Here is a 17,169-nt window from a genome sequence, read left to right as displayed (position 1 = left end):
TTAATTTAGCCAAAAATTATAAAGCAAACTGCAATGAACTCCTTCAAGCAATCTGGAATTCGCATATCTCAAATGCGCCTCAGTTTGTTTCATCTTCGGAGAAATTTTTTACTGTTTAATGACGTAATAGTCGATAAATACGAGTTTGGGCAACCAAAGATCAAATGAGAATTAAAATTACAAAAAAAGGAAAAAAAAAAAAAGGGCGCAAACGTGATTACAATCAAGAAGTTCGCGGAAAAATGCAAAAAGTTTACTTGATGAATACAACAATTTTGTGTACTGCAATTACATCTGCACAGAAATTGTACATCTACGTCAGAATTCCAGAACTATGGAGACTAAAATGAACTGAACCAGCATGACTGTTTCTAAATAACCTGATCACCATTTCACCATCTCCAACAAAGCATCTTCATGAATTAACGGGCTTCCCATTTAATTTGGGAAAAGGATCCTGCTTGCTCAAGACAACAACCTTACTCTTGTGCGCGAAGTACCCTTTCACAAGATTCTTGTGTATTAATATGGCTACTATACATTCCACCTACTCATCCAAAGAGAAGGCTAATTTGATCAACTGATCATGCAAAACCATCAGCCAGAAAGAGAGTCCAATAAATGCAAGAAACTGAAAAGATATGGGAGAGAAGATAAGTACCTCGTCAACATCCATGTCCATCTCAAGCCATTTCAGTGCCTTCACAATTACATCCAACTTCATCTGATGAGCTTTGCTTGGGTCTTTTTGTTTTTGGATAATGTAACTGCAGAATGAATGTGCAATAAATAAAACTAAATATATCAAGTACAATTAAATGTAAATTTTACTAAAAGATATGGAACTTACATTTTCTTGAACAATCTTTGATAAACTTGGAGCTCGAGTTTCTCCAGCACAAGATATACACCTGATCTTAAGAACCTTTTGAAGGGGGGGAAAAATTCATTATTCTGATTACAACTGGGAGAAGGTGATTCCAACTTCACCTCAGAAAAATTAAAATTTTATGGACAATTGTAAACTACCCAAAGTAAAATAAATAAATAAAACATACTGGTCTTCATGCTCCTCGAGGGCATGTCGGAGAAGCCGGAGATCACCCCTTCTTAGAGCTTGCACGATGTTACTGTACTGTGAAAGAACACTGCATATTATATAAGGATGGTAGAAGAAGACCGTAGCCCACTCTCAATTTAGTTTTTACTATTATTTGCTTCCATTAATTTTCTGAAGCTCAAATGCCAATACAAGAACCAACATGGACCACGACGCTAAATATCTCAAATCTAATTCCCACCACAGAACAAGAAAATAAACAATTCATTAAGCAGGCCTTACCTCAACTAGGTTATACTTCTCCAACAGCCAGTCTTTAGGTAAAATGCCTATTGAAAGCTTCACAGGTATCAAATATTTTAATATCATCCTATCCACAGAAGAAAAGCAACACGGCAGAGATAAGAGATCATTATAAGATGCTTTACAACATCAGAAACCACAGAATTTGACATCAGAAGGTTTAAGGTGGGAAAACAAGTCCACAGAAATAAGTTTTTAAGTGTATATACAATACTTCAGAAGTCAATACTCCTCAAACATGTCAGGCAAATAATAAAACTCACAACCAAGAAGCAAAAAATTATTTTATCCGGGAAGAATCAAATAAAACAAGAGAACAATTCAGGAATGCCATTCTCAGCGCCCAATTAGAGATACCATGGATATATGTGCTAATAATATAAACATCAGCTGAACCATATACAATACAGCCAGAGTAATAAATAGATACTGTTGAGTACACCTATAATTGTAGAAACAGAAACATCTAAAGTCTTTCTACCATGTGGATGCAAAACATACACAATAAGCACAGCTGAAACAGACCTTATATTAGCTTCACTCTGAGGGTTGCAATTTATTAAGGCATACGATAACTTTTGATCAGCCTGCATGATATAAAAGTAGACTAAATAAATAATAAACTGATTAAGAAACTCAACATTGATTCAATTCAATTCACTAATTAAACGAATCGAATCTGGGTTTGAAGATATTGATTTATTTATTCATTTGGGATTCGTTTAATAAATGGGTCATAAATGAATCGAATACGATCCATTCGTTTAAAATCGTTCATTATCCATTTAATTAAACTACTTATTTGTCCTTAAATATGTATGAAAAAATTTTAATGTTTAAAGGCTAATATAGTAATTATAAATTATAATAAGACTGTATTTTGTAGAATATTGAATTATGGTCTTTTTATATTTTATTTTGCTTAATTTTTGTTTATTAATTATATTTCTATAAATAAATTCAAATTCAATTCAATTCATTTTGGATTCGATATAGGATAAATGAATAGTAAACGAATCCAAATTCGACTCGTTTATTAATTCCGCTAAATGAATTAAACGAATCGAACCAAAAATCGTTTAATAAGCAAACTGAATTCGAATCCTAAGATTTCAATTCATTTAATAAACGAATCAAATCCGAACAGCAGAGTTTTGACCCAATTTGTTTACGATTTGATTCAAATACGATTCGTATATTCGTTTTCCACCCCTAGTTGAAATTCATGTTAAATGTAACCAGTGAGGCCGTAAAGCCATACTGAAACATATTTTTTGCCCACTGAAAGATGACAACATGAAATCAAGTAAAACACTGCAAAAAGATCAAACATTAGGCATGCACTGAAATGCTCACCCCGTACGTCAAGGCTCAAACTGGTAAATCCAAACCCAGACCTTAGACTTTAGATATTTGTCTGATAAAGAAAGTATCAATTACTGAAAAGGAACTTAATTTACTTACAGCAGGAAAATTTTCATTGAAAACTTCCAATCGGCCAGTATAATACATGTAAGTAACCTGCAGTATGTGACAGAAAAATACTAATACTCTGAGGATCAATTTCGCAAAAGGAGAAAAAAAATGTCATCAACAAGCTCAAATTATACCTTATCCCTTTTAGGGAATTCCTCAAAATCAAAAATACGCGCAGTTTCTATACTCCGTATTACACTACGGCAAAGATGAACCGTACCAAGCTGTAGAGTAATAATATATGTTAAGTAACATAATCTGGCTTGAAAAAATAGATTGAAAACAAGTCAAAATTGCACCTTGAAGTAGATCTTGAACAACTGGCACGTCAAATATAATGCTCCAACACGTTTTGAGCCTTTTCCCTATAATTGAACAAATTCTTACAAAGATTTAGCAAAGGCGACTATACCAACTGAAAGTAAAATTTTGCTTTACTTAATGTGAATAGGTCTATAGAGAAACAAACATACGGCAAGAACACCGAAGACTTTCATGAGAAAAGAGCCAGCTGCCTTTAATTTCTCCGGGGATTTTCCATTAGAAGCCAACTCTCTATCGGCCTACAAAAATAATTATTTACAACAGTGTCAGGCTAGAGTTGCCAACTACTATCCCAAGATTTGAGTCCCAAGTGCCACATGCCACTCGTATATTAGATGATAAAATTTCCCAACTCTTTAAATTACTTATTGTATAGAATAGATGAATGCTATACTAGTTGGGAAGTATAACAGCATGACTCATTGACAAAATAATAGCACTGAAAATGATAAAAAAAAGGAGTACCCTCTCAGCAAGAACCCTAATTTCATAAGCAATAACATACAATGCTTCCAAAGCCCAAGCGGATTCCCAATTCCGAAACTCCTGAATGAAAGCACTGCAATAACATACAATTGTTCGGAATTAATGGCGAAATCATTGCATTATGTGTCTGATTTAAACTTAGTAACAGAGAGCATAGTTACTTGGCGGATTTTTCAAAGGCGAGATAGGCATCGACCAAGTTTCCTGTGCGATAGTGCTGAAGAGAGCGAAAGAGAGGGACTGTGATATCTGCAAAGGGGGAGTAGTTGTCGGACTGCTTGATCAGCCTATTGGCGTCTTGAAAGACGTTAAGGGAGTCGGCGAGGGAGAGGAGAGACGGCGAGTTGGAGGAGAAAGAAAGGAGTTGCTTCAGGGAAACTACGTCTTGTGATGAAACGGCGTCGGAGAAGCGGTTTAGGTAATCTGTTATCCTTCGGTGCGCTTCTCCCATGCTCATGTACGCCATTGAGTTTTGAGAGGGAAGCTGGGAGGCCACTTATGAATCGAAAATATCAGACTCAGAGTCGATCGATGCATAAACCACCACCGACACGAAGCAAAGAGAGAATTTGAGAACCGACTTCGTTTCCTGCGTAATAATAATAATTATCAGCAAAATCAATTAGAGACTGAACTCTCATATTGATTTTCCTTAAAAGTTTTATTAAAAAATACTAAAAAAACAAAAAATGATTTTGAAAAGTAAACTGGGAAAATGAGTAGGTTTTTAAAATTTGATTTTGAAAATTAATTTTATATTAAATATAATTTTATATATTTTGTTAGATCAGCACCAATATTCAGCCCACAGTTAGCACCACAATAAGCACCAAACGGTGCGTTTTAGGTGCATTATAAAAGGTTACTGTTTGAACACACAAACACAATACACGCGCAGTAGATCTCACGCAATACCGTCACTCTCCCTCTCATTCACACCAAATCCACTCCTCACTCAGGCTAGATATCTCAGCAGCTAATTCTCCAATGCCATTTTCTGTTCTACTCGTGGACTCTCCCTCACGGTGTGAAATCTGTTGGCTCTCTCTCACGGTGTCTCATTCTCTTGGCTGTGTGAGGAATTGAGTTGCATCAGTGTGATGTGTTCTCTTCTGCTTAGTAATTCTTTCATCTTCACCAACACCAACAAAAGAAACCACAACAAAATCCCACAATTCAACAAGCTAGTTGTTTTTACCACTGCGTCACCATCTGCGACATAAAGCTTGGACTTGAAAGAGAACCCTCGTAGTCTACAAGCGCAGAGGTTCGTTGACAGAATCAAAGCATCACCCTTGAAAGAGAGAATCGATATATTCAATAGCATTAAAAAGGATGGGACAAATTAGAGTGTGTCTGACTTCAACAACTTGCTCATGGCTTTGGTAATGTTAAACGAGCAAGACACTGCCGTGAAATTTTTCTCTAATCATCTTATGGGTTAGCGCCAAATTCTTGGACATTTTCGATTATGATTAGATGTTATTGCAATAAAAATGATTTCTTTAAGGCCAAAAAGGTTATTGATTGCATGTTTGATAATGGGTATCATCCAAATGTTACAACTTTTACTATTCTTGTAAATTCATTGTGCAAAAGTGGGAAGAGTGGAGGAGGCATATGAAATGTTGATGAATGTTAAGAATGATGGCTTGAAGCCTGATGTTTATACATCTACCGCTGTTATGGATGGGTTTTGCAAAGTGGGTAGGTCAAATGAGGCAATGGAATTGCTTAATGAGGCTATTGAGAGGGGAGTGACTCCAAATGTGGCCACTTTGATCCAATTACTTCAACGACTTGAAATGGGTCATATTCCTCGGACGATCACCTTTAACAATGTGATTCAAGCGCTTTGTGGTGTAGGAAAGATTGACAAGGCATTGTTGCTCTTATTTCTCATGTATGAGCATGGTAAAATTCCAAGCAGAACATCACATGACATGCTGATTAAAAAACTAGACCAACAGTCTTAGGAAACCACAACCGTAGGAAAAACTTGTTCTACAAATATATTTATCTGATTGGAAAATGAGTTACTAGTTATCGTATTATAGAAATTCTTTTACACTGATAAGTGGTAATGATATTACTGGAATTTCAGCTTATATTACAGGGAAATTCGTAACACTAGTAGATTAATTGAAACTCTTGCTCAACTGAGTTCTGAACTAAGCCTATTCGATAAAGAAGAATTATATCGACTAATATTTCTACATGTATGTAAATGGAACTAACTACTGCATAGAGCCAAGGTTTGAAACCCCTTAACTATCTCAGGCTCATGTACATTTCTGGCATCAATGAAGATACAACAGGCTACCATTACAGCAAAATTATACCAAAAATTTTGCCGATGAAAGAGATCTCCATAAGCTAGCCTATGCACGAGTCATGTATAGCCCAATTCTTGTGTACACCAATATTTCATCACCTATATTGACAAATAATGGTACATTCACCACAGCACCAGTGTCTAGAGTCGCTGGTTTTGATCCCCCTGCCACAAGAATTTTATTTCTCAAACAAGTTCAAGAAGAATTTGGACATTAAATGAAATTGCACCACAGAAAAGGCATACACAAGAACATAATTATTTAGGATTTGGATTATGACAAAATAATCTGGATTGGTATTTTACCAAAACTATAATGGCATAAAACAAGCTCCAGTTACAGTGATCATGGTGCTATCTCCAACACAAGGCCATCTCAATCAGCTCCTAAAACTATTGATAATGCAATTACAAATCAAACATGTCTAAGCTAATTTGCCCATCAATCCAAGTGCAATTAAAAATCAATATAAACTACCTCACTTGCTCACAATATCAGCTGACTTTTCAAAAATTCATAATCAACTCACGGAAATTTGGCATTACCTCTACAAATCAACTACGACAGATAACGACCACTGAAGCTAAGAGAGCAAAGGTGAAGCAAGCCGAGAGATGCAATCGACAGTGAGAACAGAGGGGGAATCGACGGCGAGAGAACAGAGAGGACAGAGAAGAGAGAGAGAGCAGATGGAGAAACCCACGGCTAGAGACCCACGTCGAGAGACCCACTGCGAGAGAAAGCGAGAGGACAGAGAACAAAGAGAGACCCATGGCAAGAGAAAGCAAGAAGATGAGCAGATTTCAATGAGAGCAGAGAGAGCAGATGGAGAAACGGCGAGTCGCGCGTGAGAAGATCTGTTGCGCATGTGTTGTGGTGCGTATGTGTGGGTCATGTGAGTTGGGTCCTTTTATATTGCACCCAAAACATACCGTTCGGTGCTTATTGTGGTGCTTATTGTAGGAAGAGTCTCATTTTCCTTTGTTAGATAGAGTCTTCCGTGCATGAGTCTTTAATTTATTATTAAAATTTACTTTAATTAATTATTAAATTATATGATTTAATATAAAAAAATAAAAGCATTTGCACGTGAGGATAATTATTTCATATGTATTACAAAAATTTAAAATTATTCTTATTAATTAAAAAATAAAATCATTAACTTTAAAGAAATTTTTATTATTACTAAATTATATTGCGATTATAAAAACCTTAACAATATAAAATATTTATCTTAGTTATTAATTATTATATATACACAATAAAAACCATTATATATATATGTGTAAATAAATTTTATTCAACATTATGTTAAATTCATTTACTATATCTTACAATAGTTTAATAGTTAAATTTACTGAATCTATATGACTACATTTTGAAATTCATAATGTTTGCAAGAATAAATTTTATTAAACGTTTAATTAATACTCATCGCAGTTGATTATTTATTCAACATATCTAGCGATAATTATTTTAAAAAATACAGCATTATCAAACTAGCTATTTATTTTGAATGAGACAAGAGCAATATGTGTACATAAATACTTTTGACAGCCTACAATTACATTATATAATATGGGTTAATTTCAAATTATCTCTATCGTGAAATGATAATTTTTAAATTACTACCATTTCTTCTGAAAATATTATGTTGCCCCTAAAATTGTTATCTCTTTGTTACTTATAATAGCCAAAAGAATAAAATAGTATTTATACATTTTTTTAAAGTCAATTAACCCAAAAAAAAAAAGATCAAACTTCGATATAGGCTAATTTTTATAGGCCCAGATCTATTTAAATTTTTCAAAACACGCATAAATAGTTTACATATTTGTAGTACCCACCAAAATTCTTTTAACAACTTTTCATTTTGTACCCATGAATATCAAAACCCTTGGTTGCGCGAGGCCAAGGCAGTGAACCCCTTGGCCGTGCAAGGCAGCTAAACCCTTGGTCACACGCAGCCATGAAAATCCAACCATGACTGCATGTGCCCAAGGTAGGGATGGCAATGGGGAGGGGAGGGGAGGGGACCAATCTCCCCATACCCATCCCCGATATTTTGTTATGTCCCCGTCCCCTCCCCGTCCCCGTCAGAATTACTTAAGTGAATCCCCATCCCCTCCCCGAATACTAACAGGGGATCCCCGAGGGTCCCCGGTCCCCGAATAATTAATAGTCTAATACATTTTTTTTTCGATTTTAAATTAATCATATTAAAATAAAAAATTCAGATAAAAATAAAGTTCAAAATATATCTTGCATTAATATTGATCCATTTCAAAGTCACATTCAAAAATATAAATTATTAAAATAATTATCTTTGTCAATGACTCAATCTTCATAATCCTACAATAAAAAGAAAAAAAATTATTTTTATATCGACAATAAAATAAATGTAGATACTTAATTAATATTTTTAATAAAACTATTTACCTCCTGCTCCTCCAGTTCTTCCTCGAGAAATGTGGCAAATTGAGAGCTAACCTCAGATTTCAAACCTAAAACAATGAAAATGATATAAGTAACGTAACTTATAAGCGCAAATATTAATAACTGTATAATATAATTACAATGTAAAATAAACTCATACTGCTATTGTAAGCTCGTAACCAACTTTGACAGCATATTAAGGCCTCCAATGTGCTTGGATGAAGTTTGTTACGGTGTGAGCTCACAACTCTACCACCGGTGCTAAAAGCTGATTCAGAAGCAACTGTTGTAATTGGAATTGCCAAAATATCTCTAGCAATTCGAGCTAATGTAGGATACGAATTAGGATTAGAACTGTTGTAAATTATAATTAGGCAGCTCTCTCCTGTATCATTGTGGTTTGGATTAAAAATTTAAGACTTTAATTAGTTAATTAAGTTTAAAAGTTTAATAATATAACTATTTTAATATTTATTATTTTTAACAATATTTATAATTTTGTTATTTATTTATTAGTAATTTTAAAAATAAAAATAAAATTAAAAATTAAAATGGGGAAATGGGTAGGGGATGGGGATTCCACCTCATCCCCGTCCCCTCCCCGAATAAAAAATTGGGTAAAAAATTTTCCCCGTCCCCTCCCCGAATAAAAAATTGGGTATAAAATTATCCCCGTGCCCTCCCCGAATGGGGAAAATCCCCGAGGGTACCCGTCCCCGTGGGGATTTTTGCCATCCCTAGCCCAAGGCAACCAAACCCTTAACCGCACGTGGCCATTCAACCAAACCCACGGCTGCACGCACGGCCTGAGGAACCAAATCCTTTGCCAAGCGCAGCCATGCCAACCAATTGAAATATAGGATAAACAATGGGTATTTCAATTAGTGTGATTTTGATTTGATGGAGATGAAATTGAGAAGAGATAAGTTTTTTTATTTTATTTTAAGGATTTTCGTCATTTTTTTAATATTTTATTGATTAAAATAGCATTTTTAAATGTTAAAATCGTTAGTTAATAAACCTGTTAAAAAAAGAATATTTTATGCTTTGACAAATCAACAGCAGTCAATCATTAAAATTAACTACTTTTAGAGGATAACTTGATGCTTCCAAAAGTAAGAGCGCAATTTAAAAATTGTTAATTCACAAGAGGGTAAGCCGAAATTTACCCATATTGCGTAACATTATTCTCATGCTAACTCATATTTGACTCCAATTTCTAGTTATATTACATTGTATTAAAAAGATGGCTAATACAATTAAACGAGCATAAAATAATCTCAAGGAAAGTATTAAACTATATTATGTTAAAACATTATTCACATTTTAAATTTTAATCATTTTACTTTTAATTTTTCAATAGTTTATAATAAATTTAAATTTATTAAATATTTAAATGATATTGATATTCAAATAATAATATAAAATATAAATAATTAATAAACCTAAATATTTAATAAATAAATGATAATACATTATTTTACTTTTATTACATGAAATCATTTTAATTATTTTACTTTAAATATGTAAAACTATTTTAATTAAGTAGTATTTACTAAAATACTAAATTTAAAAATAAATTTAAACTAATTAGTTATATTCAATATTAATAAATAAAAATTAATTAATAATTAAAATTTGATATCATATAGTATTATAATATAACAATTTATATTATATATCGTTTAATTTTTAATAACTAATATATAAAAGTAAATTATATTATAATATAATATTAGGTAATAATATTATAATAATATAAATTTTATTATTTGATGATAGTATATTATTAAATTATTTTTATATTATAAAAATTAATATATAGAAATAATTATTTAATAACTAATTTTCATAAATTCATAATATAAAATTAAAATATTAATAAGTTTAAATACTATTAATTTAATTTTAATATTAACATAAAATAATATTATATATATTACAGTTCATAGTATACTAAGTATAGTATCGTATCATAACTTAATGTAATACAACTTAATGCAAAATAACATAATACAATACATATAGGGCATGTTTGGTTATGGTATTAGAGCTCCTCATTGTATTAGAGTATTACAATACCATGTTTGGCAATTACATCACATAGTATTACAATGCGGTCAACTCAAAATCTTATGCGGTCAAACCCGCATAAACTAAACCCGAGGGGGGGTCGGGTTTATGCAGGTTTTGCAACTATTTCTAAGACCAAAAAAATTAGACTTCCCTCTCGTTCTCACCTTGTCGTCAAATAAACCAAAATAGCTCTCCTTGTTCGATCTGTGATTTCTCCTGTGCAGTGGCTTAACAAGAGCCAACTCCACGACGCTCCACCACCACATCAGCAGCCTTTGCTGTGCGACACCAACTCCACCGTAACCTCATCGTGCAACACCCACCCACTGCGTGATACCACCTCCACTGCACCCCACTGCGTGACACCACCTCCGCTGCAACACCATCTCTACTGTGCAATACAAATGTTCTCCCTGTCCTTCACCACCTAAGGTTTGATATTTCATTTGGGTTTAATTTTTTAATTTAGGTTTAATTTCTAGATTAGGGTTTTATTTTATTTGCTTTCAATTTAATCATGTTTTTCCGTTATAATCAAACATTGGTGGCAATTGATTTTTATGGAAAATAAGGGGCTAATTGCTCGCGGTGGGTTTTTAGCCAATTGCAGAAAATTGCCCCTGTTTGGATTAGATGAGAACAAAAGAATACACATCTCTGCATATACTTTATATATGTGTGTGTGAAATGATGCAGTAAAATGGAAAAACATCTACTTGAATGTCTTTATCCATAATTAACAACTAGTAATAGGTAGCCAAATGTGGAGTCTAAGCATTATAAGGAACTGGTAGTTCATCTTTTATCATGATGATTGGAGGCGTAAAGCATATAGGGAAGCTAAAGCTTTTATAATAGTGTTAGCAACACTGGATAATTAACTATTATTATTATTATTATTTATGTTAGTAAGAATTTGCATTACTAACTAATTGTGCTACACTTTTTGGTCAAAAGATAAAATTTAAAAAGACAGTAACTTTATGAACAAATGATTAAAGACCAAACAAAAAAAATCAAAATACCATTATTGTTGAACATTATCTTCTTTTATTTAATACATGACCACCTATAGAGTATTATTGGTGCAATGGATAATCTTTTCCTAGACAAATTCATGTTGTATGGGGATAAAAACGTTTCTCAAGTTTTGTTGTCCATTTATAAATTAAAAGGAAAAAAATTAGTGTATGAGTAAAAGAGTTTGAGTTTAAGTACTCATATGAATTTTATAAGGACTTGTTAGTTGCTAAATACACACACATATTTATAGCTATTGTAGCTAGCAAATGTTGCATACCTTAATATGAATTTTTTTTCAGATTTAATTGTTCATTAAAATTGACATCTTTTTTATTCATTTCAATGGGTTATTTTTATTTAGGTTGCAAAACAAATACGTAAATTGGAATTTCCTTCCAACGGCTGCTGCTTGCTTCCAATGAGTTCAATTTCTTACCATTTATTATTTGTTCAACAAGAAATGACTTATGATATATAATTCCTTGGATTTCAATATATTTCTTGTACTCTCTGTTTTATCGTGTGATAGGCATGATTTTGTTGTTGTTGTTGTTGTTATTATTATTTACCATCATCATCTACCTCTATTCTCTTCTTTGTGATTCTATTTAGCTCAAGTGTTGAAATATAGCCCTTATATGGAAATCTAATCTAACTTTATGGAAATTTATCAAATGGTCCACTAGCTGATTTTTTTTCCCTCATTTTACTGGTTGTGTTAGATATGGACATGGGAAGAAAATTTTCTTTCATCATGTGGCAAATGAAATTGAGGTTCATGTTCATTGTGATGTGTTTTTTGTTAATAATGTTGATCCGAAGGCATAACGAAAGAAAAATGATTCATAGTCGTACATTCCAATTCCATGTTACTCGACTACAATACTTAGATAGCATTATAGGCAATAGTGACATTCAATGTGTAAATCAACTAAGAATTGATAGAAGGACATTTGGCCTACTATGTGAGCTATTTCGATCGAGGGGACTAAAGGCTAGTGGTTCATTGGCTGTTGAAGCGCAAGTTTGCATGTTCCTATACACTTTGTCTCATCATGTTAAGAATCGCACAATTGGCAGTAGGGTATTTAGATCTAGTGAGACTGTTAGTAGATACTTCAATTCAGTGTTAAATAGAGTATTACGGCTACACGATATTTTACTAAGGGTGCCAGATCCCGTACCAGAGAATTGCACTGATGAGAGGTGGAAGTGGTTTAAGGTACATTTCAATTACTTATATTTTATTATAGCGATTGATAATTTAATGCTAATTAAATTTTCATTTGTTTTGTGCATGTAGAATTGCTTGGGGGCATTGGATGGAACTTATATTAGAGTCCGTGTGCCAGAAAATGATAAACCAAGATATCGAACAAGAAAGGGTGAGATTGCTACAAATGTTTTAGGGGTATGTTCACGAGATATGAAATTCATCTTCGTGATGCCCGGATGGGAAGGCTCTGCCTCTAACTCAAGAATACTTCGCGATGCATTAAATAAACCAACTGGTTTAAAAGTTCCTGCAAGTATTACTCAATCCAAAAAATTAATTTAATCAAATTACATATTCAAAATCAAAATTATATTAATGCTTATGTGAAATAAATAGGTTATTACTATCTTGTGGATGCCGGATGTACAAATGTTGAAGGATTCTTTGCACCATATAGGGGAACGAGATATCATTTATCGGAATAGAGAGATGGGTGTGCTCCTCGCAATAAAGAAGAATTCTTTAATATGAAACATTCATCAGTAAGAAACGTAATTGAACGGTGTTTTGGATTGCTCAAAACGCGATGGGCTATTCTTCGAAGTCATTCATTTTATCGAATTAAAACCCAATGTCGCATTATTACTGCATGTTGTTTATTGCATAATCTTATTAAGAGAGAAATGTCTGTGGATCCAATGGAGCATGAATTAGTTGACTTACCTAATAATGAAGTAGAAGATAATGATAGTATAAGTAGCATTGAAGCTTCAGATAATGGACAAGCTGGAGGAATGATCTAGCTACTACTATGTATAATAATCGGCTTAGAAATTAGGACTTATCTAATTTATAGATGTCATTAAGAAAGCATTTGAGCATGTACTTTTGTTAGTATATAGATGTCATTAGGAAAGTATCCGAGCATGCACATTTGTTAGTATATACATGTGATTAGGAAAATATCTGAGACTGTACTTTTGTTAGTATACAGAGATCGTTAGGAAAGCATCTTTTGTTAGTATATAGATGTGATTAGGAAAGCATCGAAGGCTGTACTTTTGTTAGTATATAGATGTCATTAGGAAAATGTCTAAGGTTGTAACCTTGTATTTATATTTGATGTCATTAGAAATTTATCGAGGTTTATTGATGTGAATTGACTTGGTGTTATATTTTAGTTACTTGTTCAAAAAATTGTTATAATATTTATTTTGTAGGAATGGAAAGTGGAGGACCAAGCCATACTACTGGAAATAAGACAGGATCAAGACGAGCATGGACAAAAGACGCAGAAGAGGCAATATTGAACATTTTAGATGCTGTTGTTGCAAATGGTGGTTGAGTTGATAACGACACCTTTAAATCTGGAAGTTACAAATATATTGAAAATGAATTAGAAAAACTATTACCAGGGAGCAGTTTGAAGGCATATCCACATATTGACTCTAAGATAAGGATATAGAAGAAAACTTATGGAGTGATATTTGATATGTTGAACACTAGCGGTTTTGGTCGGAATGAATTGAGAAAATGTGTACTGGTTGACAGTGACGAAGTATGGAGATCATATGTGGAGGTTAGTAAAGAAAATTATTTCTTTTTATGTCATCATTTATAAACATTGTCCTTAATTTGTTTGTTATGAATATAATAAAGTTTATTTAATTATCTTATTTTATTATTGTAGTCCCATAAAGATGCAAGCAATTGAAGATATAAGACATTTCCATATTATGAGAGGCTAGCAAATATATTTGGAAAAGACCATGCAACTGGAAGTTCAGCAGAAACTCCAAATGATATGGCTAATGCAGCACTTCAAGAAGAAATAAATGATGATGATAATGAGATTGATGATGAAGGTTCTCCAATGTCGACTACACTGCCTTCAAATTCTCAATACACTACTCGATCACGTTCACAATCATCAAACAAGAGGAGGTCTAAATTAGATGAACAAATTGCTGGTGGTATTGATAAATTGGTTTCAGCATTTCACCAAGCCAACACTGACATGTCTCAGAATATGTTTGGAAGTAGTGAAGATCATGATTACATTGGCAGAGAGCTTGCTTCGATGGGACTTTCTGTGGATGACGAGCTTATTACCTTAAATTTGATGGTTGAGAAGCCTTCACATATAAAGGCTTTCAAAGTATTACGAAATGATCGTGATTGTAAGTTGGCTTATGTTAGGATGCTTTTGCGTGAGCATGAGAGGAGAGGTGAAATTTGATTAGAGAGTATGGATTTCTAACTGAACAATGATATTTTGCATTAGTATTTTGGCTTGTAGATGTGTGTACTTAAATTATCGGACGCAAACAACTATTGTGTTACTTTACTAATTTGTGATGTTTTTGGAGTATGTATTAACTTTGAATGAATCTTGTGATAGTTTGTTTTATTTATGCTGTGATAGTTTTTAAATGCTATTTGATTGAATTATTTGTTTCAATCTTTATCTCATAGGTTATATATTTACAAATTATTGAAAAAATAAATCTTTTATCATTGTAAATCTTAGAATTTGTTAGTTTTACATAAAGAATTATGATTCTTTTATTTAAACAAAAAAAATTGATGTAAAAATTCTTAAATTTAACGCTTCTATAGTTAGTATTTTTCTAAGTACTAGTAGATATTATTTTCTAAATATATAATTAAAATTAATCACAAAAAGAAATTAATACAGTACAGTGCAACACCAAACATAGTATAACTAAAAATTAATACAGTACAGTGTAGCACCAAATATTGTACAGTATTATTATAATACAGTGCTAATGTAATACAACATTAAAATAATACAATACAGCATAATATAATACGTGTACCAAACGCACCCATAATACAAATATAATGCAATGTAATATTCCAAATGCATTCTAAAGACTTGTTTGGTGGTGGGATATTTAACATTTGCATAGCTTGACCATGTGATACAATTTGTATGGTTGTGACTGAGATAGCTTAAGTTACCCATTGACATTGCCAACTTACCATATCCACACTTTGATTGTTATTAGTTGATTAGTTTTATTTTTTATTTTTTAAATCATCTCACATTTTTCATACTGTGGTATTGAAGGTTCAAAAAATCTTCAATGATTCATACTCATGTAACTGAAGAAAAGTCAAGTGATAAACTAGTGATAAACTATACTAGTTAAATTGGCAAGCTTGAATATCAATTATTTTCTTTCTCGAGAATCTTCACAAATCGGACTCAAACATAGACCTATAAAGGCACTCTAATGCTTTTGTTAGTATTTTTTTCTTTTAAGAGAATTTATGGATTTAAAATCTAAATTTCTTGTCTTGAATGGGAATTAACCAAAAGATGATTTCTCAATACTTTTGGCTTCTATTTATATGCCCAGAAAGGCGGAGTTACTGAGAGATCTCTTTTTGGATATGAATCCCTACTGTTCGTTTTATTTTTTGGTTTTTATATTGTTAGACCCAATAACCATTTTATCTATATTTTAGTTCCCCGCATGTAATTTAGTAAGTAATCATGTATTATTTATTGTCGATGCTTCCAAGTTTAATCATTAATTATTTTCAAGCTTTTTATATAAGTTACTGTATGGTTACTGATCTTTGATCCTATTCGTTATACATATTTAAAGTACTTCTAGACACGTGGTGTAATGTAAGTGGCTATATTTCTTTTGGCACTTACCACTATCTCCATAATGATGGGCATAAATATATATATATATTACCTTTTTTATATATTTGTTAGTTATTTTTATTTATTATTTTTAGTTAATTGAATTATTTTATTGAAGAGGATAATAAATTGAAAATTGGGAATAATTTGTGCTTAAAAGGACCAAAACTAGAGACAATTAAATATTGTTTAGGTTTGTTGCTGTGGGAATTAAGGCCAAATTACAATTAAATTCATTGGCCCAATTTATAACAAAATCACATGAGAAATTAGAGATGGCAAAAAAAACCCAAGCTGATTTTTTGCCTGATTGATCCGGTCTGAAATTTCCAGGCTTTGACTTGAATTTAAGGGATGGCAAAATCACATGAGAAATTAGAGATGGCAAAAAAACCCAAGTGGATTTTTTGTTTGATTAATCCGGTCTGAAATTTTTAGGCTTTGACTCAAATTTAAGGGTTAAGGGTTGTGCTTAAGCTCAAGTTTTGAGGCCCAATCAAATTCGAGTCAAGATTCTTGCTCTACATGTATATATATAAACACTCACACACACACATTAGTCATTACACACTCAAACACGTGACACACTCTCAAAATCATAACGCACCACACACTCAATGACTCAAGACTCACACTCAACTCTCAAGTCTCAAGGGAATGCGCAGCACTGCTACAAGGTGCAAGCCGCCACCGCACGTCACATATGATTATGTTTTGCAACTATTAATAATATCGTCCTAGCATGTTTATT

At 32.6% G+C, this 17,169-nt stretch overlaps 2 protein-coding genes across 12 annotated transcripts; one reads left to right on the top strand and one right to left on the bottom strand.

Annotated features, from left to right (window-relative positions):
- Positions 1–158: 158 nt before the first annotated feature.
- Positions 159–4,333, bottom strand: LOC102627937 (enhanced ethylene response protein 5). 4 transcript variants are annotated; one of them, XM_006475369.4, is made up of 13 exons: positions 3,811–4,330; positions 3,629–3,722; positions 3,313–3,402; positions 3,139–3,204; positions 2,974–3,063; positions 2,828–2,884; positions 1,889–1,950; positions 1,343–1,430; positions 1,059–1,135; positions 851–925; positions 662–767; positions 381–547; positions 159–294 (listed from the first exon to the last, which is right to left on the bottom strand). In XM_006475369.4, exons 1-12 carry the CDS (start codon positions 4,113–4,115, stop codon positions 416–418), a joined length of 1,242 nt encoding a protein of 413 aa, XP_006475432.1. In that variant the 5' UTR covers positions 4,116–4,330; the 3' UTR covers positions 159–294; positions 381–415. The 4 variants fall into 4 exon arrangements, with proteins under 4 accessions (XP_006475432.1, XP_006475433.1, XP_006475431.1 ...); XM_006475370.4 differs by having other exon boundaries at positions 159–580; positions 3,811–4,333; XM_006475368.4 differs by having other exon boundaries at positions 159–547.
- A 6,255-nt stretch (positions 4,334–10,588) lies between these two features.
- On the top strand, positions 10,589–15,146 carry LOC102628626 (uncharacterized). 8 transcript variants are annotated; one of them, XR_008053812.1, is made up of 6 exons: positions 10,590–10,929; positions 11,882–12,742; positions 12,824–13,049; positions 13,194–13,278; positions 13,957–14,315; positions 14,427–15,146. XR_008053812.1 is itself a non-coding variant. In XM_025097720.2 (5 exons), the coding sequence occupies exons 2-4, from the start codon at positions 12,245–12,247 to the stop codon at positions 14,044–14,046; spliced, it is 696 nt and encodes a 231-aa protein (XP_024953488.1). In that variant the 5' UTR covers positions 10,589–10,929; positions 11,882–12,244; the 3' UTR covers positions 14,047–14,315; positions 14,427–15,146. The 8 variants fall into 8 exon arrangements, 5 of the variants coding, with proteins under 5 accessions (XP_024953488.1, XP_024953482.1, XP_024953485.1 ...); XR_008053817.1 differs by having other exon boundaries at positions 10,589–10,929; positions 12,824–12,905; positions 13,194–14,315; XM_025097720.2 differs by lacking the exon at positions 13,194–13,278 and having other exon boundaries at positions 10,589–10,929; positions 12,824–12,931.
- The last annotated feature ends 2,023 nt before the right edge of the window (positions 15,147–17,169 follow it).

Source organism: Citrus sinensis, chromosome 1, assembly GCF_022201045.2.
Source record: "Citrus sinensis cultivar Valencia sweet orange chromosome 1, DVS_A1.0, whole genome shotgun sequence".
Lineage (NCBI taxonomy): Eukaryota > Viridiplantae > Streptophyta > Magnoliopsida > Sapindales > Rutaceae > Citrus > Citrus sinensis.
Note: the sequence above shows the minus strand (reverse complement) of the source record. Positions and strands in the feature narration are given on the sequence as shown.

Bases quoted from the DNA above. Each gene is read 5' to 3' on its own strand.
- LOC102627937 (XM_006475368.4), bottom strand. From the start codon at position 4,115: ATGGCGTACATGAGCATGGGAGAAGCGCACCGAAGGATAACAGATTAC. The intron at 3,205-3,312 runs GTATGTTTGTTT...GTTCAATTATAG, and splicing joins AAGTCTTCGGTGTTCTTGCC to GGAAAAGGCTCAAAACGTGT. The intron at 3,064-3,138 runs GTGCAATTTTGA...ATTACTCTACAG, and splicing joins TGTTCAAGATCTACTTCAAG to CTTGGTACGGTTCATCTTTG.
- LOC102628626 (XM_025097714.2), top strand. From the start codon at position 12,245: ATGGACATGGGAAGAAAATTTTCTTTCATCATGTGGCAAATGAAATTG. The intron at 12,743-12,823 runs GTACATTTCAAT...TTGTGCATGTAG, and splicing joins AGAGGTGGAAGTGGTTTAAG to AATTGCTTGGGGGCATTGGA. The intron at 13,050-13,956 runs GTATTACTCAAT...TTTATTTTGTAG, and splicing joins TGGTTTAAAAGTTCCTGCAA to GAATGGAAAGTGGAGGACCA.